The 22,627-nt window shown below is 44.3% G+C and overlaps 1 protein-coding gene across 3 annotated transcripts in view; it reads left to right on the top strand.

Annotated features, from left to right (window-relative positions):
- CSTPP1 (centriolar satellite-associated tubulin polyglutamylase complex regulator 1) overlaps positions 1–22,627 on the top strand; it is a 1,657,587-nt gene that overhangs the window by 469,867 nt on the left and 1,165,093 nt on the right. For all 3 annotated transcript variants that reach the window (XM_069623190.1, XM_069623189.1, XM_069623188.1), the window contains one exon: positions 14,033–14,135. In XM_069623190.1, the coding sequence (XP_069479291.1) occupies positions 14,056–14,135 (80 nt within the window). In that variant the 5' untranslated portion in view covers positions 14,033–14,055. The remainder of the gene's footprint in view (positions 1–14,032; positions 14,136–22,627) is intronic.

Below are 22,627 nucleotides of genomic sequence, written 5' to 3'. Positions count from 1 at the left end.
GATATAGTGTTTTGCAGTGAGGTGGCAGATGCAGTATATTTATATTTTGAAGATAATATGGGTTCTTTAGGCTTGATGGCTTCTATCTGGGAGGCATTGAAAGTTGTCTTGTGTGGGAGGTGTATGTCCCTGGAAATTGGTATGATGAAAACAATTAGGAGACAGCTGTTGAATCTGGTAGAGGAGCTCAAGTCAATTGAGGTTACTTTGGCAGAAGCTGATAACGTCAGGGCCAGAGCCGACCTGGAGATAACATTGGGCCGGTTTAAAGACCTTGCTGAGCAGGGGGTTAAATATCTGTCACGCCCGGTAATCGCAAGAAGATATGGTGAGGGGGTTCAGCCAGGGCACCTGCTGGCGGCTATGCTGCGATTTGAGAGAGAGGCCCCGGATATTGCAGCAATTCGCACGCCGGAATGGGTAACAGTAGCAGCGTTGGAGAATATATTGGATACCTTTTGTCTGATATTTGAAATATATTTATGCATCAAGGGGCTCTACAGAAGCGGGTGATCTGGCCGAAAACCTTGATTCTGTCGAGCTGCCTAGGCTAGCCCCGCAGGCAAGACAGATGCTGGCAAAGCCGATCATGGTAGAGGATATATTGGCGGCTGTGTGGGCTCTCCCCTCAGCACCTGGGTTGGATGGGATAGTCGCAGAGTTTTATAAGGAGATGGGGCCATAGATGGGGGGGGTGGTCTAGGAGGAGGCAATTGGGGTGGGTTGGCTTCCCCCCTCGTTATGAGAGGCAGTGATAATCCTGCTTTTGAAGCAAGGGTAAGACCCCCTAGATTGTGCATCGTACCACCCGATTTCCCTTTTGAATCTGGATATGAAGATTTTTCCCAAAGTTCTGGCGGATAGGCTGCTCCCATTTGTTTCGGGTCTGGTGCATGTAGATCAATCGGGCTTTATTCCAGGAAGGTCGACACCATTAAATCCTTGTAGATTCTTTTCCATATTGGCGCAGATCGACCCAAGCATAAAGGCTGTAGTGGCCTTTCTAGATATGTAAACGGCATTTGACTCACTTGAATGGGGTTATCTTTTTGAGGTGGTGAAGGTTGTAGGTATCCCGCCATACCTTCCCTCAGTGGTGAAGCTACTATACTCTGGAGTGTCAGCGATGATAGGTTTGTTCAGGAAGCTCCCTGAGCCGTTTGCTTTGGGTAGGGGTATGAACCGCGACAGCCGACCCAGCCCTTTAAGACAAGGTAGCAATACTGTGAGATGAATGGGGATGCAGAAAATACACCAACATCAATAGTCAAAATGACTCAGGAAGTTGGCAGAGTTGACTGTTTTAATATCAATTATCTAAAACAGGGGGTACAACGGACATCAACAGACGTCTCGTAGCATGGTGTCTCAATGCATTTCATAAAAAACATTCTTTATATAACAAAAACCTGTCATTGATGACGTTAACCTACGTATTTGCTGACGTCATCCTACATGGCAAACTACAAAAACCTAGTGGAAAATGTGATAGGCTTAAGAGGAACATCTAAGTATACGTTCCATACTAGTCTAAAAAGTGATAGGTTCTTCAACATCAGGTGGGACTACTAAACTAACCCTTCAAACAAGTCACTATGAACTTCACTAAATACACAACGCCCCATTGGTTATACAAATTAAGCACTCTTAATTACGCTGCCCCCTATAATTAGTTGGCACTCTTACATCTGTGAGTACTTTTCCACCCACGTTACTAGCACGCATGCTGGACTTCCAGGTGCTGATGAGCAGGTCATAACCATAGCTTCCCACCAATTGGCATATCATCTATCATCACCTCAGTGGTCTGCACGTCAGTTAAGGCTTTGAACTTGGCCTTGGAAATGTTCTTTGCGCTGGAGAATTCAGGGAAGTAGAGACACGCTCTGCCCCTCTGCGTAGGTGTGGTTCGTCATGTTTGTCCAGTTCCATCCATCCACGTGACTGAAGACCACAAATTTGAGCTCTGATGCATTTAAGATACTATTATTTAATAAACCTCTGGCGTCTTCCTTGTTTTTGTCCATGCCTTCTGAACAGGAGTTTCATTCTTTCACACGATTGTAACTAATGTCTGCTCATCCCAGTCCGATAAGACCTTGGCTTCTTGGGGCTGATCCAGACTCACCTTTCTGAGATTCACTTCTTTAATTTCAATTGTTTTTTCAACTGCGACACACTGGAAAAGGCCTTCCTTCTCTGGTCCAGCTCTACTATAACACATAGTGGAAACATCCATTCTTTACTTACTCCTATATATGTATATGTTGGCGCTTGCGGCAATCTATTCACTACATAGCTAGCCTCAAGAATACTTTGTCTGCTTGCGTTTCTTTGCATCTGTACACATGTAAAATAACTTGATATCTTCATTGTTTCTGTAGCATAAGTTCTTCATCTCGAGCCCGGGATGTTTCTAATCTTTAATACTTTCTTGATGCCTTATAGAATATCTACATCCTCTTGTCTCTGCATCTCTTCTCGGTGCGTCAGTTTTACTTCGCATGACATCACCAATCTGTTCTTTTGCTTTCTTTTCATGCTTCTTCTAGGATTTCATTCAAATGGCCATCATACTGTCTTGTATGTAAATATGGCTTTCTCAATGGGAACCTTGCTTCCAGGATTCTCCTTGGTATGGGTATTTTCACTGGTACTGCACGTGTTTCACATTCTGGTTCCCAACATAAAGGCAATATGGGCGAGATGCTTGAGGTGGGGGCACTTGTCTCCTTCTCTACAGGTACAAGGCAGGGGTGCCAGCTTTCCTCACTTCTTTTTCGCCTTAGCTATAGAACCACTAGCGTTCAGACTGATGACGTTTCATATTAATCGCGGGTTGGTGGTAGGGGGTACGAGAGAATTGGTATCACTATATGCTGATGATACGATACTTTCTTTTGAGGACCCATGGGCGAATTTGCACCATTTGGCACAGGAGGGTGCAGAGTTTGGGAGGTATTCAGATCTCCGGGTGAACTGGTCTAAATCAATATTATTCCCTTTGACTGAGGTGACAGAGAAGTGGTGGAGTTGGACGTTTTTAGATAGGAACAGGCCTCTTTGAAATACCTGGGTGTGAAGGTTAGTAGGGAATCTCAGTCTCTTCTGGCGGGGAATCACCTGGCTTGCCTGGAGGTGTTGCGGAAGAAGGTGGACAGATTTTGCACACTGCCCTTGTCACTGTTGGGGAGGGTCTCTATTGCTAAAATGTTGGTGGTTCCCAAATTACTGTTTCAGAATATTCCGGTGTGGCCGGGTGTATCCTTTTTCACCCATGTGAAGTCGCTGACGGTCAGACAAGCATGGCACTCCAAGGCCCCCATGATTGGCTGGAAGACCCTTGTTCTCCCGTGGAACCGTGATGGCATAGGAGCACCTGACATGGAGTTGTATTTTATAGGGGCCCAGTTACATTTTGTCTCATTGTGGATGCCGTGTTCACTGATGTACCCTCATGCACGTATTGAAACATTTTCCTTGCAACCGCATGCTATTCAGGAGGTTCTGGCATCAAGGAAAGTGGCAGATGCTTGCAAATTTGGCCCAGTCGCATGCACGGTGCATGGAATAGGGCTCTTAGAAGGCTGGGAGTTGAATTCCCGTTTGACCCGGGGTTCCATCTGTGGAGGATTGAATGTCTTGGACCCACTTGCGATGCAGCGCTGGAGATTAAGTGGTGGGAGCTGGGGATAGGTACGATGGTGGATTTATATCCAAAGGGGGAGTGTGTATCCCAGGAGCTGTTTGTAGTTAAAATGGGGAAGGGGGCCTCAGTTGAAGGCTTCAGTATTTCTGTATCCGAGCCACTGTTAGAGCATGGACCCCTACCTTCCCGGGCTATACCCCCGTCCCTCCCAATTTTGAAGTATCTTCTTAATTCGGCATCTGCAAAGCGTGTGGTATCCTCTATTTAAGGAATAATTCAACAGGACTCCCTCAAAGTGAGGTTGAAATAGAGAGGGCAGTGGGAGAAGGATGCCGGGGCATCATTTACTGATAAACAGTGGGATACGCTGTGCTTGAGGTCTCACAATGGGGCGTTCAATACTGGCTTGCAATTAATTCAATTAAAAACCCTTTACAGGGTATATCTGAGGCCAGCTCGCCACGCTCTGTTCGATGCATCTAAAAGTGATGAGTGTCCAAGGTGTCAGATGCTGGCAGCTGACATTTTTCAACTGGGGGAATTCAGGAGGCGGTTGACGGGTATTCTCACTGAGATATTAAATTATGATGTACCATGCAATTTGCTGTGTTACATGTAAGTTGGCTGCCAGGGACACCGGCCTCTGGCAGGAAATTGTTGGCTACAAGCATTAGAATGGACAGGAAATGTATATTGATGCGGTGGAACAGCCACTTTTCCTGAGATACCCGTACATGGCTCAAGGGTCTGACCAGGTTAAGTGAACTTGATAAGGAATACCGAGTTTTGTGTGGTCCCGGAAAAAGACCTAAAGATGGGGCCCTCTGGGATCTTTTTAACTTTTTGATTTTTAATTAAAAAGTAATGTTTTTAAGGTAACAATAGTATTTCCTGAATACCAAGAATCCCCACTTGGGAACAACTATACAACACAAAGTTTAGCAATGAACAAATTTAAAAAAACGAAACAAAGTCTTTTGGTAGGAAAGGTGGGGGGATTATTAAATACTTTGTTTACAAGCAATCAATGTACTTGCACCGACGTAACCTCCCACCTATAGGCCCAACAAACCTTTCCTCCCAACCAGTAATATTCAAAGGGCCAGTATCCATGTCGATTTCAATGCACACAATGTGGCCAAAAAACAATCACTGAGGCTGCAAGTTCGGAGGAATAGAATGTATATGAAAAAATAAAATGGGCCCTCTGGGATCTTACTTATTGACAGAATGCCCGGACCCGGCTGCTGGGCTTACACCCGCTGAGAAACACTGTTAAATTGATAAGGTTTCACATTTCATTTCTGCAACCTTGTGTAATGTATTGACATGTATAATGTAATTTGCACCAATCCATGTAACTCTTGGTAAGTCTGTGTGTCTGTGACGTGAATCCAATTTTTATACACAAAGTTTAAAAAAATAAATCAGTAGCCCCCGAATCTGCCCAATCATCACCCCAAAACCTGCCCCATCAGCAGCCTTAGAACCTTCTCCACTGCGTCCCTGTTAGGTAGAGAGTCCACTTTTTAGCACATGTTGGAGCGCCCTGTACGCTTTGCTGACGTTATTGGGGTTTTTGCCTTAGTCCAAAGTCTGAGAGACTGTGGCTTTGTGTTTGAACTCTGCCTTAAGGGTCCTTAGGACTCCTAGGGCAGAGTCTCCCAGAGAGTGTGCCTTCTCTCTGTTAGTTGTGTGGCTAGGCTAGTGGTGGATCTTTCTTTTCACCAGTGTAAAATGGATCCCATATGGTGGAATCCATTTTACCTGGCTGGGTCCTTTTCACACTCTTCTCTGTTAATCAAAATAGAGGTTGTCTTTGATACCTCAAATACTTGATGGTTCACATGACAATTCATTGTCTCTCTTCGTATATGTAAGAGGAGGTGGTAATCTTGTAAGTGATTTCAACCCGGCACTCCACCTAAGTCAATGCCTAGCATGTGATGCACAGCTGGAACCCTTAATTATGTATTTATGTCTATAAGTTCTTTTATTTCTGAATGATATACCCTTATATCACGCCCCTCTCTTTGAATCCCCCCTGGTCACACCGAACTAGGAAGCAGGGTGTTTTGCAAAGTTAAAAAGATTTATTTTAGGTATTTTCACTATATATATATATATATCACACTATTTAATGGTTTATACAATGATCACCAATGGGGTGATGTCACAATAAATCTCTTTAATGAAAAGGAGTAATGATAGAAAAACAATGCAGCATAGAATAATACCTTGTGTAGGTTCAATCAAAAATGCAATGTTTTACTCTTTCCCCCTGCATACTACTCAATCCCCCCAATATGTAGTATAAAGAGATGGAAGGAGAGAAAACAGGTTTCAGGAATACATACTCAACAAATACAGTATCAATCCCAATTTCCCCCAGCAAACCCAGAGAAAAACGGGAATGATTGCAACTTGTCAAAATGGTGTTGAATGTGGCTTTGAATGAATGGTAAAAAAAAAACTGAAAATGGATTTAATTCACTAAAATGGATTCAATAGTAGTGGGGGCAGCTTTGTATGGGATCAGACAAACAATAGCAATGATTATTGAGTAACTAGCAAGTTGAAAACTTAATTCTGAGGTCGGGTGCAATGTACAGCTGTTTCACACGTGATCGATTTGAGCCAAACGAAAAATGTGCGGCAAACTTTTCCGTGCGTAAGTTGGGCTGCGGTTTTAGGTTTGTTGGAAAGCTAGCATAAACGGTGAAGAAGTTATGAAGGTTTTTGTAGCGGTCGGTTTTTTCAGAAAGAGTCAAAATTTGTAAAACAAGGTTGCGCTTTTAAAATTACAAACAGGTTTTCTCACACTAGGGAGACTATGAAGCCACAAACTACACAACAGCACAGCCACCAGCCCAGCGATGCCTCTGAATGGTTTTTGCCCACCGAGACGCTTGCCTTTCTTCAGCAAATATATTAGTGTAAAGATGATTTGAACACTACTATTACAAGGACTATGGGGATGAGAGAAAGATTCATGTAAGACAAAGGATTTTCATAATGCAGTTCTGGATATAATAGAATGGGTTTGGATAGGATTACTTATGGATAAGATATTTGCTGGCGACAATCCTATGCTATGTATACTCACTACCACTGTTTGGAATGGACCCGTCAGAGATCTGGTCAGGGATACTTTCTGGACTGGAATTCTGCTAGCACACCGGACTGGACTCAAAGCGCTCTGGTTCTGCACTCAGCACAGCTCTCTGGACACTGCACGGCGGGATTGAACTAGATCTGACGGGTTGGTTCTGGTTCGCTGCTATCTGGTCACAGCTCTGCTCTACTGGGTTGGATCTCTGGATTCTGGAAGAATTCTTAGCAAGAAAGCAGCACAGCTCAGCCAGGCTGTTCTTTTTTTTGTTCTTTTGTTCCCCTTAAAGATCTGGGGTAAAATCTGGTTTCAGGATTTTAAAAGGCCAAGCTGAGAAGGGTTCAGCTCTGGAAATGGGCCTTTCTGGTTTCAAAGTCCTGGAGTGTGGAATATGGATTTCTCTTGCAAAGTGCTCCACCAGCAATCGGATGGTGGGTGAATGTGTCTGTCCCTCTAGGTCCTAAGCTATCTCTATTTATGTATTTTCTAAATGGGTGGGTATGCTGACTTCTACTAGGCACACCCCCTAGATATTCTATTGGTTAGGGTATTTCCTCTACCCTGATTTGAGAATGAAACAGAGTGTCATGATGATGCTGTGTTTTATGGTCCAGGGAAAACCTCCCCTTTGTTTCTGCACATGAAATCTATTTTTCATACAAGACATATTTACAATTTTACAAACTTGCTAGCAACAGCATATTGATATCACAGATTTGGTGGAGCAAATATTCATCAGAGCCCCATCTCGGTGAGAGCTTGGGTCTAGATTTGGCAATTTTTCACACTTTTGGTCTGGTACCCAATGTCAGATTTGTCCACATTTTTACACATATGTGCGCATGACATCTGGGCATAATCATGTGAAGTTTCATGTTTCTGGCATCACCACAATTGCTACAGAACCACAAATTCTGTAGTCATGTCCCTGAACATAGCACAGAGTTCTGAGTAGTTTTTAAAACGTGACCAGAATTTTCATATTAACAATACTGTATTTGCAAAATGTTTAACATTTTGCACAGTCCTCTGTCAGTCCTTTTCAAAAATATACTTTCTTGTGCTTTAAGACATAACTGTCTGTTCCTGCCCCCAAAGTTTTGGTGGGTCAAGAACAATCCCCGCCTCTGTCCTTTGGCAGGAGTTTCTGTTGACAGTTGCATCTGCATATCTTTTCAATCAAGGGAGTCTTTTGTCTTTCCCCAGAGCAGCAGAGCAAAATCCCCTCCCCTCTTCTTTAACACCTGACTGGGAGTTTCTTGGGCTTTGATGAGAAGCAGGAGAGAGGCCTTTTGTTTGGGGCAAGCTGTGGAATTTGCTTTGAAGTTCTTTGGCTGGCATCAGATTTACTTTAAAGTCAATTTGTTTAAAATTGTCTTTGATAAAATAAACTTACATTTTCAAAATAGCCAACAGATCTCTAATTCCAGTTTTTCAAACATAGAGATTAAATAGTTGCAACCTATATTGCTTTTGATAGCAAGTCATTTAATTTCAACCATGTGATTTTAACTGCGCAAGTTAAGCTTCCAATGTAATTAATTGACAGCTGTCACACAGGCAGCCAGCGGTTCTGCGCCCATTTCTGACAAATTTTACAGACCAGCACACTTGTGGATATTTTTGAATTGGAATCTGCTTTTCCTGGCATTGTGTGCTTATGTGGACTCTTTAAATACAGTGACGGGTAACACCCAGCAAGGATGTTGGATCTTTTCTGATGTTTGGGAACCATTATTTTGTAATTTCAGCAACCAAGGAAAAACGGATTTCAGAGCACTTCTGGGTTTCCTTGCAATAAAGCACTGCCTTTCATGAAGTTTCCCTTTGTACTCTGTGGGCAGCCCAATGACAGGTTTCAGCAGGGTGGTCTCCTGTTCCACCACTGACACAGGCAACGTAGATTGGCAGCCAACTTTCTGGTTTCACAGCGCAATTTTCATGGGTTTAGCACAAATAGGGCTTTTTGCAGCCATTTCCCTGGTTCTGGTGCCACCAGCACACAGTGATGTCGTAGGGCAGAGCCTAGTGGGTCAATGCATCCCACAAGCAGTTGTGTTTATCAAAGGAATGGGGGCTGTCATTGGGCTAAAACCAGTCTGACTGGCATATGCAGATGCCTGTCTGGGAAAGTGCTCATTTCAATCATTTGTGGGAGAGCCCTTCCTGTGTGTATGGGTGTGTTTGGACGGATGGTCTGCCATTGGTTGAGCACCCCTCTTTTTGAAAAATGCTTGGTGTGTGATTGGGTGCTGTGTTCACTGAAAGCCTTCAGAGGGGGATATAAGCAGACCCCCTGGTCCACTCACCTTCAATAATTGCTCTCCCCAAGTGTCTTGGGGTCCAACCTGCACCGCTGTGTTATTGCCCGAGTCGCCCGAGTCGTCAGTGATCCCTGAACAACGAGCACAGCACAGCAACTGCCACTGGAAACTGCCAACCGCATCCTGCAGAACTGCTTTTCAATCCCAGCGTACGTCACTCATGTCTCTCTGTAACTGCTTGCAAGTTTTTTCTTCTACATTTCTTTATCCCTGCCCCGTCTTCATCTTCACAGGACTCTTGAAGACTTCCCTCCAATGGAACTCCAGGAACTGCTGCTTGGGGCACTTTCACACCCTAACTCTTTCCTCCAAATATTACCCTTATCCGCACTACTGGTCACTCTTCATCTATACTTGAACTTGCCTGCCAGCCTAGAAAGAAGAGCCTTAAAATACCTGCTGGTGCCATTTTCTTCTTTCTAGGAGGGGGCTCTCCATTGACCCTCAAGAACACTTACTTAAAACTGTGCTATTTTGCTGATACATTGTGGCATCTTCAGTTTTACAAAGTGACTTAACTGTGAGTGTGCAGCTCTTTGTCTTTGCCTTTTATTATATAAAAACGTTTTTATATAAAAGTCGACGTTCCCTTACTTAGTAAAAATGAGAAGTTGCGAGTCAAGCCCGGTCGGCACCGTCACGACTACTACACAGAGAGCCTGGTGAGATTACAGAAATTGTTAGCAGTACCTAAAGTCAGGAAGATACACCTGACCACAGGGCTCAAAGAATGTCTACTTTGCAGTCCCCCACCACTGATCAAGCCCCCATGAGCATGCCTTGACCCTGCTCCATCAGCAAAACCCATATCTAACCCCTCTTAAGTTGCTGAACCAGCCCCCAAAGCTACCCCCATCAGCTGTACTTGAACTTGCCATCCCAGTGGCACCAGCTGCTGCCAGGATTCCCTGAACAAATGTGACCTGTAATGGCATTCTCTCACATCTCACCCACACTCTGAATTAGCCAGACCCATAGTGCTGCCAGAAAAGACAGCCGTGGGCTACCATTTTTTAATGACATGCTCACATTTAAATATTTCCTAGGAACCAAGCATTGAACATTACTGGGGCCCGGAAGTGTTTCACTCACAAATCCTTTAGGAACTCATGGCGAGCAGCCGTGCTCCCCTCATCACAAAGCAATGTGAGGCAGAGCTAGGATCCCTCAGTGTACATTCTCTTGGTCCGCCACCACCCCTTGTGACTTATGCTGGCATCCAGCCTGGCTTGTCCACTATAACCAAGAAAGACCTGTTTTTCGAGCTGTGAGGTTACCACTGTAACCTTGGTGCTGTGTCGGTAGCCCATGAGAAAGGGTTTGCTCCATGGAACAGTCAAGACACCTAAATGGTGAAGTCCTGGGATAGAGATCCCCTGTCAGTATATCACTAAACGTGTTCATTTTGACAAATGCAGAGTAGGAGGAAGCTGTACTCAACCAGGTGGATGCGCTTTTGACGATTGGTGTCTCTAGACTGCTTACCCTAAACCATACCTTGATGCATAAAAGGCTGAGTCACGTTGCGTGAAGTACAAAACGTCTGGTTTTTGGGGAAGCGGCATGGTGAGTGGATGAAACAGGCAGCAAGGACAAGTACAGCTAATTTGTGGGGTGGGGGGAGTGGGGTGGCGGGCCATGCAACGGCTACCCCAGAAATGGGGAGACTTTTGTGTGGGAGGCCTTCACGGGCTTCCCTCCACAACGTTGATCTTTTGTTTACGGTCTTCGGATCCCAAACCACTTTTGGAGATAGTGCGATCAGCAGTGGGCTCATTACTTTTCGGCCTCAGTGACCAGGGTGCAGGATTTTTCACTCACTGCTGAAGAAGAACCTGCAAGTCTTTGCTGTGAGGGCTTACCTGGCCGTGCTGTCTGTCTTCATTTTATTGTGTGACCCCCATTGTGGCACAATTACTGAAGGCACTGATTATCTGCTATACGCCATTGCCATATGTGGGATCTAAAGTTGGTCCTCACACTAGTGGTGGCCCCACCATTCGAGCTGATGCACAGCTGTGGGTTTAAGTTTTTCACCCACACCACTGCCTTTTTGTGGCCAAAAAATTGGCTAGGTTGGTGAGCAGGTTAAAGGCTTAGTTGGATGACGGGCCTTGCACAGGACAAGATGACCATTTGGTGAAGCCACCTTTTCTACCGAAAGCAATCACTGAATTCCATATATAAATCAGTTGATTCCGGCCTTTGTCTGGCACTCTTCGCCCTTCGAAGACAGAGGAAGGGCTAGAGTGGACTCTACAAGGGCTCTGAGCCATTACATCACAAGGTTGGATTCATGCAGAATGTATAAACCGCGCTTTGTGGATTTTGGCCTGCGATCCCGAGGGGTGGCTGTGACCACACATGCTAATACTTCTGACCGCTTTCTTGAGAGGGTTACCAATACAGGAGATCTCTATGGTGGCAACATTGTTGGGGCCTTGTTTGGAAAATCTGTAGTGAGCACACATTTAGTTTAGATTTCTTTGCATATTCCTTGTGCATCGAGGCTACTGCTTTCTAAATTTGAAGGCATTGCTGGGTCAATAGGAGATAGTATCCATTAAAAGAACACGCTCCTTACATCACCGGTAATGTTAGTTCTGATGGAACCGTTTGCAGAGGAGACCATACCCATCAGAAGTAACGTTACCTGTAAGGCACGCAACTTGCTCGTTCATGCAATAGCACAACGTGGCATGCCATTATACGTTGTGCATATTGGAGTTTCAGAGATCTCAGAAGCCTGCACTCGACATGTCTTTAATGCCAACCCTAAATGGTTGGTTGTAGAGTCATTGGAATAACCAGAATTATGATTTAGCAAAAGTGCAATGGAAGGATTTGCATGAGTGTTCGGTCTGGTGAAAATATCACATTTAAGCTGGTATTTGCTCCAGTGCTAAAGCTGGTTCCAACGTCATTGCACCAGGGAAAAGACCAGCCATATTGGGTCATTGTAGTGGCGCAAATGTTCACAATGCAGGTGTAATGGCTCCATTTGTGTTGCCTTTGCCTTGGTCCGGAGACAGAAATTACGAGAACCCTTCGAACACTGACATTGTGCCAGTTTCAAGACAAGCCATATTTAGTAATATCGCTGGCCCAATAATCGGTTCCTACTTTGCCACCAGTGCAAAGCTGGTCATAACCAAACCCCACCTTGTACGACAAGTGACATGTGTGTACCATAAAGAAGTCCCCAGCGGTAAGTGTTGTGTCTGAATCCCCACCCAGGACTGTCTGCTTGGCGACTTTGCAGTTCCTCCAACCCCAGCCAGCCTGTCTCGGAGGGACTGAGCCTTTTCTGCCGTTTCCATGACTTGTTGCAGCAACTTAGGGAGCATTGAACTTCCTTCTTTCTGACAACTGACTGTAAAACCTGCTGGGAGGAGGTGATGGTTAAGATCTTGCAATGACAGGACAACCGAACAAACTGGAAAGTAGCCATCCATTGAGCCTAATGGAAAGCGTAAATTATATGCAAAGGTAGCAATGAAATGCTAAATATGCTTACTGGAAATGTGCCATGATGTGCGAACGGGGCATCCAATAAAGAGGCAATGATTGGGCACCAGATAATTAGTTAAATGGGCATAATGTGAACCGATAATGATGTGCTTAAAGTGGCATTTATGTGCTAAATGGCATCATTTAAACTGGTAATAATTTGCTAGCCAAATATATACAGATTACAATAGAGAATAATATGTATTAATCAACTTATTTGGATTTATAGTAGCATTGTCCCTTTCATATATCAGTAATACTATGATCAGAAATACTTCCTTCCATTGGTCAGATTCCTGGCTTGATTAGAAAATCTGTTTGGCGAACTGGTGCAGAGAATACATGAATTGTTGTTCCATTCTGTATTATCCTCTTCTTCCTGCGTTCTTCTTACTTGAAAAGGCCGCCCAATCTCTGAAGTAGTCCATCTCTTTGTAACATATGTACACTCTATGCCTGTTTGGTTTTATTTGTGAATGGTATATTGTTTTAAACAAACAAAAAACAATCACCTTTAATAAACTAATAGGATCTGTGGGGACTGTGTGAAGGGACTTGCGTGGCTTGCTGAGAGTCTGCTGGTGACTGTGTGAAGATCGATTGGTGGCTTTGTGAGGTTATGTTGAAGCCATAAGAAGACATCTCGCGGTTAGGTGAGGGTCTATTGTTGGATGTTGGGGATTTTGGGAGGGTCTGTTGCGGTCTCGGTCACTCTGTTGGAGGCAATATGAAGGCCTTTCAGGTACTATGTCTGATTATTTGGGGGGAGCTTTGCAAAGGTCTCCTGGGGGGCTAGTTGTGTTTTAGACAGGGCCATGCACGGCTCTCTCTGTGGCTATGTGAAGATCTGTTGGTTGCAGTGGTCGAAGCGTACAAAAAGAAATAGTGGAACTATGTTCCCTGCTGGCCTGCACCCACTCTCCACAAACCCCATGGCAGGCCCCTACCACACACAATACAATCCCCCAAACACTTGCACCTGCTGTTTAAGGGAACGTTCAGTGCAGTGCACTGAAATTGCAAGCTGCAATGTCTTCCTACACTTTTATTTTAAAACTAAACCATTCCGGAACTGTTTCTTTTAAAAATAAAAGTATAGGAGCTGTAAAACGTAATTTAAAAAAGTAGAGGAGCACCGCTCCCGCTCACTTGACCACTGGTTGGTTGCAATGTGAGCATCTGTCTGGTATAACTGAAGGTTTATAATGAGCTTTGTCTTGGTCTGTGTGTGTGTGTGGTTCTGTTGGGAGGTGTATCTGCCATGGGCAATGTGAGGACCTGAATGGTGCTGTGTGAGGTTTTCTTTATGACATAATAGCGTCTGTTAGTCAATGTGGGTGCTGCAGGCAGCACAACAAGTGTGTTGCAATGAATGTCAGTTTCCCCATTTGTAGTCAATAACACACACAGTTATGCTGTTCTCTCTTTGTCTTTCAGCTCAGACCCACGTGTTAACCTACATGGAGGATGCAATCTCCCAAATGCTGGAGATGGGGGAGGAGGCCAGCCAGTACGGCGCCGCCAAGTTCTTTCAAGACTAGTGAGTATTTGTGTTTTGTTAAGCGCAAACCTAGCCTGAAAAGCAACAGAAGTATGTACTTGGTTGGGGGGGGTCAGCAATATTTCACGGTAAAGGACATGGTATGATGTGGTAGCTGAGGAGGACATTTCTAAAGGTGATGGTTCATGATTATGCTCAGTTCCAGGAGGTTCTTCAGGGGAGGAGGGGGCTTTCACCAGACTCATTATGAATCAACTGTTTAGTGCATCCAAATCAATACATGTTGGGGTGGCGTTTTTGAAAATGTGGGTCTCCTGTTCTTTTCAGAGTTGTAGAATTCTTGGGTCTAGTCTCATTTGGGATGTTGATCGAGATCCTGCGAGGTCCGGTAAAAGAAGGCTCCTGATCTGGTCATTTGCTTTTTTTTCAGGTGTTAGATTGAAATCTGGCTATACTGAGGTTTCTTATGTGGCATTTTCCTGCTAAGATGCAGATTTCTTCTGCCAGATATGTCACTGCATTTTGAAGATGGTATACATGTACCATCTTACCACATCTCGAATGTTTAGTAGAATGTAGAAGAAAGAAAATAGAATCTGGTCAGTTTAGAGCCAGACACCGTTGTATCTGGCGGGGTGAAGAGAAGCTCTTAATAAAGGACATTTCCTCACTTACCTGTGTGCATGGTCTTTTTACTGGCAATGATGATCAGCGCAGCCACCCCACTGACCACTCCACAGTGTGAACAGAAACAAATCCCCTTCCTGGTAGCTACATCTCTGTTGTCGACACAGAAAATGCTGCAAGGCCAAAAGTGTACTGCTGCCAAATGAGCAGGGAGAGAGGCTTTACCGACGCACTTCTTTTGCCACATTTTTAACTATTTGGGGAATTAGCCGTTTGGAGGGAGCAACGGAACTCCGAGAGCCAGCCAGTGACCGCGAGATACCAGAGCGTCTTGATTTTTTCGACATTGCCTTAAAGGAAAGGTCCTTGCACCATCAGGCAGTGTAGTGCCCCCATTTTGGTTATCGTAGTAACCAATTTAAACAAAAGCTGGCGATACTACGTCCCCTACAACGGTCTGGGGCTTCCTTTGCGCAAACGCGCACTACAATAATTTGCAATACGTTTCTCCACCCGCAACTCTCTTCTTCTCATTTAACAGGTGTTTCGGGGAGAGGAACAAAGGTTTGCTGGGGATGCCGTTTAGAGAAACAAATAAAGAACTGCTGACACCTTATTGCTACATAAAAGACATTTGCCAAACAAACTTATCTCTGTGGAATACAATTGAGGAAGAAACGTTCACTGGGGATACCATTTATTGAAAGAAATAATGAACTGCTGACATCTTATTGCTACATAAAAGACATTTATTTATTTTTGCATTTATTTCAGTGCACAAAACCTAGAGGCGTCTAGACACTAGTTACATACAGTGCATAGTACATTAGAGAAGTGCAAGAGTACTCATAATGATTACGGAAAGAATCAGTGAGTGTGTACAAACTAGCAAAGCGACCTTCATGGAGCGGGGGGGGGGGGTAATGATGAAAGTACGGGTAGAAGTAGGTGAGATGGGACATAATAAAGATGCACAGATTGGGAAAGCCGCACCTCATGGTACGGGGGGCTACATCAAATGTGCAGGTACAAGTAGGTAAGATGCGACATAGTAAAGATGCACAGATGGGAAAGCTTCACCTCATGGTGCAGGGTCTACATCAAGTATGCATGTACAATTGGACGAGTTAGGTATGGTGAGTAGCAGTGGGCTGCATAGTCAAATCAGGTGCATTTGGCCTAACTAAGTAGCAGTCCATTAGCACTATGTGGGCATTGATAGACGGGTGCTGCCCCTCAGAGCAAATTAAGTAGCAATCCGGGAGCAATGCAGGGAAGAATATTAGGGCAGGAGGAAGCACTTAACTTGGTTGACAATCGGGTGCTGAGGCTCACGCACTATGGATGGAAAATTTCTAGCGCTGATTGCGATGTGCGGCCATGAGGAAGCGGGGGGTGGTGGACGCCTCGGCAAGCTGGCCTGATGCAGGGACAGTAGGAAACTGGTCTGTGGTGGTAGGGGCAGGAATATGGTCGCATATAAATCATGGAGGGTGATATGCCCTGTCTTTGCTTTATGGAGCTCAACCAGCAAGTGAGGGCATAATTGAGGGCCGGCAGCCCCTCTTATCTTGTTGCAGCATTGCTGCCCATACTGTAGAAGGAGTCAGTGGTGGTCGGGAAGGTCTTGTAGGAATCCAACGAGTCTTGCAGGGGCTCGTGGTCAGGGCATCCCTGGCAGGCAAGGAAAGACTGGAGCCTTAGTACAGGTCTTTGTGAGGGGGCCGATTTGCCAGATACGGTCCTGTAGGGGAGGGAGTTGATGCTGTCATCCAATCAGGCGGCCTCCCTCAGGCTCACAGGGTGCTGGGAAAAACCGCTGATCAGAACAAACTTATTTCTGTGGAATATAATTACAAACATCATCTTGGTTAATAAGACAGCATCCATTCAAATACATGGCCATACAAGGTGTACCACCTCCAAATTACCTACTGGATGTTCAAGGAGAACCAGTCATTCCATGGAAGAGATGGAAGGAACGTTTCAATCGCTATGCACTTGCCGCACATGCTCTGAATTTTTCTGCTGAAATAAAACATTTCTTTTAATGCACTGTTATGGAAATTATGGCTAGGAATAATTTGAAAACATACCTCCTTTGCCAGGGAAGAGTTAGCAGAACCTGCAGAGTGTGAGAAATGTCTAAAAATGCTTGACAAACATTACAAAAAGTCAATATCCTAGAATGGTACCATTTCTGCAAGAGGAAACAACAAAATGGAGAATCTTTAGAACAGTATATTACGTCTCTTAGAGGTTTGGCAGCCTCATGTGGATTCGGTAATACCCTAAATGAAAGACTACAGGACCAATTAATGCTGGAATTTAGCAATGAGAATGTAAGAGAAGTTTTATGGTCTGACAGTAATCCCTCGATTGATGAAGTAATTAGGGTGGCAAAAGAAGTAGAACACACACACAAATGCGTGAAGAAATTAGAAAAGAGAACTGCATCATAGGTGAAAAGAACGTAGGAAGTTATGGAAATCTCAACAGTACAACCTAGTAGGTTGTACAAGAAGAAACAAAATAGCAGAAGAGACAATTTGGGATAAAAGAGATTTGGCAAGAGCAAAGAGAAGCAAAGGAAGATGATGACAGGAAGAGATGCTTCTGCTGTGACATTGTGTCTCACTTTGTGATAAATGTCCAGCTCTAAAGTCTTTATGCAAAAGATGTAACAGAAAAGGCCATTTCACATCCTGTTGCAGGACCAAGCCTGAAAACACTGAGCTTGTAGATGAACTGTATGACGATATGGATGAATGCACTTGTCTACTTGCTGATACTGCCATAGTTGATGATGGTCATGCTGACATGGAAAAAACCCATGTTCACAATTGTAATTGAAGGGATAGACATTGGTATGGTAATTGGTTCTGGAGCTAAGTATACACTGCTCCCGAAGTCCCTTTTTCACACTAAATTTGCGTTCTGACGTTTGTCTCTCCGAATAATGTTATTATCAGTCCAGTGATGTATGGTGGGAAGAGGATAGAACTAGAAGGTTGGTTCTGGGCAAACATGAAATTTACAGATAGGGCTGCGAAGGGTAAGGTACAAGTTTCAAAAAAAGGATACGATCCCCTTTCAAGCTGGTCACACCAGAGACGATTGAAAATTAAACTTGATCCGAATGCTGAGGATGTAGTCTATGCAATTGAACATATGAATGATCTGTGGCAACACAAAGTGTTTCGGGAACAGTTGGGCAACTTTATAGGTTTCAAGCATAGAATATGATTAAAAAACAATTCAATGCCGGTAGTGCAAAAATGAAGAGCCATACCTTTGATGGTTAGGGCTGCAGTAAAGGAAGAGTTAGAGATTATGGAAAGGCAGGGTGTGATCGAAAGGATTGAGGCTTCTGGGTGGGTTTGTCCTTTAGTAGTGCTACATAAACCAAATGGAAAATGGAGACTATGTATTGATCTCAGATCCATAAATCGGTGTGTGATACCTGATATACACCCTCTTCCTGATATAACAGAAATGCTCTGAACCATGAAAGGAACCAAAGTTATGAGTACATTATATTTGAAATCGGCTTATCACCAGATTGTCCTACACCCGTCTTCCAGACATATCATGGCTTTCATCAGGCCAGAGGGCCTATTCCAATGTCGGCGAATGCCTTTTGGTTCGGTCTCCGCTGTGTCTGTCTTTCAACGAATTATGTATCAGCTTTTTACAACATTAAAGGGGTGTTGTATTTTCAGGACAATGTTTTGGTGTATGGTGAGAGCCAGGAAGAGCATGATGTGCAATTGAAAAAGGTACATGATATATTCATGAATGCAATATTAACATTAAGAAAAGAAAAGTGCACATTTAGCAAGTCCACAATTCAATATATGGTACATGAAATCTCTGTCTCAGGTATTAGACCTAAAATGGATTTGGTAAACAATATTGTAAATGTTCCTAGCTCTGCAGATAGAGAACAAGTAGTTTCATTTCTAGGCATGTCTGAATAAGTCAAGTCAAATGAAGAGCCTGGTTAAAAAAAGGTGTGAGATTCCTCTGGAGTGAACAGTGTTAAAAATAATTTCAAGAGGTAAAATTGGCCTTAACAAGGGCTCCCACTTTGAGCAATTTTGAACCAGGAGGACATAGCGGGCCTCATTACGAGGTCAGTGGTAACCCGCCCGTGTGACTCGCAGGTTGCCGCTGACCTCGTAATACCATTTTCAGCACCTAGCGTCCTGGTGCCAACTGGACATTACAAGGCCCGGCGGACCTGGAAGCTAGGTGGTCCGCTGGGCCATGGTAATGGGTTCACGGAAGCACTAGTACCGTTACTAGCAGTGTCTGGGGTTTCTGTGATGAGTCTGCCTACTGGGGCCGCGGTGCCTGGCAGTGTCAGACCTGTCGGGTGCAGAGGCCCCGGCAAGCAGACTCGGAGTGTGGTGGTCTGGAAACAAGGATGCCGCTAAGCTTATCAGCACCCTTGTTTCTGGACCACTATACTCCTAATGAGGACCAGTATCTTAATAACAGACGCAAGCAATCATGGTTTAGGTTCTGTTCTATCTCAAAGGTATGAAGGGGTGAGTGCACAGTCGCATTTGCTTCAAGAGTTCTGAGGTATGCTGAAAAAAACGATTCCACAATTGAAAGGAACCTTTAGCCATCAAATGGGCTATTGAGAAGTTGTGTTCCTTTTTGTGAGGTATAAGATTTACGGTGAGATCAGACCACAAACCTTTAAAAGAAATTCTTACATGGAAGGGTTTGGATAAAGTCTCATCCCGCATTTGAAAGTGGGTTGCAGGTTTGCAGGAATACAATTGGGAAATAGGGTATTTTCCGGGTTTTTATAGGTTTTATAGGTTTGCTTTTATGTCAACATTTTCAGTTTGGGAAAAAAGGGAGGTGTGTACCATTTTACCAAAACTGGAATGTTTAGTAGAATGTAGAAAGTACAAGGAAAGAAAATAGAATCTAGTTCAGTTAAGAGGCAGACACTGTTTTATCTGGTGGGGTGAAGAGAAGTTCTTATTAAAGGAAATTTCCTCACTTACCTGTGTCCTTGGTCTTTTCTTGCTTTTTTCAGCTCTTGTATTGAAATCTGGCTGTATTGAGGCTTCTTGTATGGCATCTTTCTCCTAAGAAGCAGATTTCATCTGCCAGATATGTCACTGCATTTTGAATACGATACATGCTAGTAGAGGCAGGCACCATACGGCTGCCAGGGTTACGATGATGTAGTCACATTTTCACACGACTTTGATAATCGTGCAGTTGAGTGTAAACCACTCTTCAGACACGCCATGGTTGAGTCAGGAATTCCAACCAGGAAGGCATTGCTGCCATTGCGATGGGAATGCACCACGTTGTTGACCGCTGTTCTAAAATTTGCTTCTGGCAGGTAGCACTGAATTTTTCACAGCCAAAATAGTTAATATGAAATGGTCTTGGGTTTCGTAATCGCATCGTCCTTGAAGGTTGTGTTGTTATGAAGGATGCAACCTGGCTACTTGATATTGTGAAGAGTTGTTGTGTGAACTTCTCTATCTGCATTTGAAAGAACCACTATTTAAATTGGTTGCAACATGGGTACCATCAGAGACATAGATCTGCAAGCATTGAAATTATATCACAGATAGCGGAACACTCAAGGCTACCCCCCCCTCCACCAGCTCCCCAACGCAACCCCTCAATACAATAGGCTCAATAAAAAAATTGAATGCGCCTGTAAAAATAGTCTTAGCAGTTGTGGTTTATGTGTTAACGTTGGAAAGTCGGAATCATAGTCTAGGCGAAGGGACCAGATATAATAAAATGGATGTAGACTAGTTTATCCTCCTTGGCCGCCGTAATCTTCTCTGCCACTAGAATGTTCCAGTTTTTAGTCCACCATAAAGCAAGTATTGGGCCCTCTGGAGATTTCCAGGTGCGGACTACTGTAATCTTAGCAGCTAGAAGGAGTTGGGTAGTCAACTTGGCTGTCCTCCCAGATCTGGTGTTTACCTCTGGAACTGGCGCGCCCAACCGGAGCACCTCAGGCCAATGTGGAAGCCTAACGTGGGTGATATCCTCAATGAAGGCAAATATCATTTCCCAGAAAACACCAACTATGGGGCAGTCCACCCACATTGGGAAGTACGTGCCTTGGGCTCCACATTTTCACCAACACACCGGATCCAGGGCACTCTGCATACAGTGTAGCTGTGTTGGGGGAAGGAACCAACAAAGTACAAGCTTAAGGGCACACTCCATGTTCGTCACAAAGGTAGAAGAAGAGTAGCTCCTTATCCAGATGTCCAACCACACTTGGATGTCTATTGGCTGACCAAGATCTCCCTCCCAGTGAGGCATATATTTGGGTTGGGAAGCAAGCAGATCATGTTGTAGAAGTTTATATATTTTAGATATGTATCCCCTCTGAGACCCTTGCTGCAAGGTGAGTTCAATGGGCCCAAGAATGCGTGTAGCTCCCTGTTTGACTGATGGGTACATGATCCAATGACGAAGCTGGGTATATGTAAATCTGTCCGACTCGGTCAGATGAAACTTCTCCTTACAGTTTTCAAATGTACGAGGCTGGCCTTTGTCAAACAGGTCCGATATGGTGAGCAGTTCCCCCCCCAAATCCTGTGTCCAAAGTGTTCAGGCTGCAGGCCCGGGGTGAAGGAAGGGTTATGAAAAATTGAAGTGAGTGGGCCTATACCTCTTGGATCCCATTATGTCTCAACACCCAATCCCAAACCTTTACAGTTATTTTCCTGGAAGCGAGCAGAGAAGGCCAAGACTTAAGTGCAGAGTGCGGAATATGCGCTAGGGAATGGGGAGGAAGTGGGATCCTGGACTGTTCGATGTCTACCCATTTCGGCAAGGTAGGAGAAACCTGCCGAGTAAAAAGCTGCGCAAGCTGTGCAGCAGCATAGTATTTATGTAGATTTGGAACCCCCAGACCACCTATGTGGGCACTGCCTATCATTATCCTTTTGTGAATTCTAGCTTTTCTACCCCGCCAGATAAACCAGAAAACCTTTTGTTGCAGGTGGAAGAGGGGGCTCTGTGGGATCTGTACTGGTAAGCCCGAGCAAGAGTTTAGAAACCGTACAAGGAGATTCACCTTACAGGCCGTAATTCGCCCCATTAGTGAGATTTCTTGGGTCGGCCATCTTTCCAGGTCGGCCTCCAGTTCTTTAAAGAGAGGTGAAAAATTGGCTGCAAAGAGCTTCTCAGCGGAGGCTGCAATGCGAACTCCTAGATATTCTATAGCTGTCCTATTCCATTTAATTGGGCAAATCGTTTATAAGGAGAGAGTGTCATTAGTGGTTAGTCACACCCCGAGGGCTGCTGATTTATTGTAGTTAATTTCAAAGCCTGCCATTTGTCCAAAGGATTTTAATTCTAATAGGGATTATTGTAAGGAGACCCGAGCGTTGGTTAAGTTAAGTAACATGTCATCCGCGTAGAGTCATATGGCTAATTGTTACCCCCTCAATGGTTGTTCTGTATCCTCTGGTCCAGGGGTTCCATTATCAAAGCAAATAGCAGTGGAAATAGGGGGCATCCCTGCCTTGTTACACAGGTGAGCGGGATGAGAGCTGTATGTCCCAGATTAACCCGTAAAGAGGTTTTCTGGGTGCTATAGTTGGCTAAGAATAGTTTAAAAACATGTGCTTAAACCAAAAAGCTTTAAGGGTGGCTTGCGTGAAGGCCCAGTCAACCTTGTCGAATGCCTTTGTTGCGTCTAGGGCTAACAGTGCTAGCTTGTGATGCTCTAAGGTAGCTACCTCTACCAAGTCCAGAGCCCGATGGATATAATCCCCTACAGTTCTTCCCAGAATAAATCCCGTTTGATATGGGTCAGTAAATTGGGGGAGGACTCTGGATAATCGGTTGGCCAAGAATTTAGAGTAGATATTTGCATCTATGTTGAGCAATGA

This window comes from Ambystoma mexicanum, chromosome 11 (genome assembly GCF_040938575.1).
Source record: "Ambystoma mexicanum isolate Mex_15411 chromosome 11, UKY_AmexF1_1, whole genome shotgun sequence".
Lineage (NCBI taxonomy): Eukaryota > Metazoa > Chordata > Amphibia > Caudata > Ambystomatidae > Ambystoma > Ambystoma mexicanum.
This window is presented reverse-complemented; position numbering and strand designations above follow the sequence as displayed.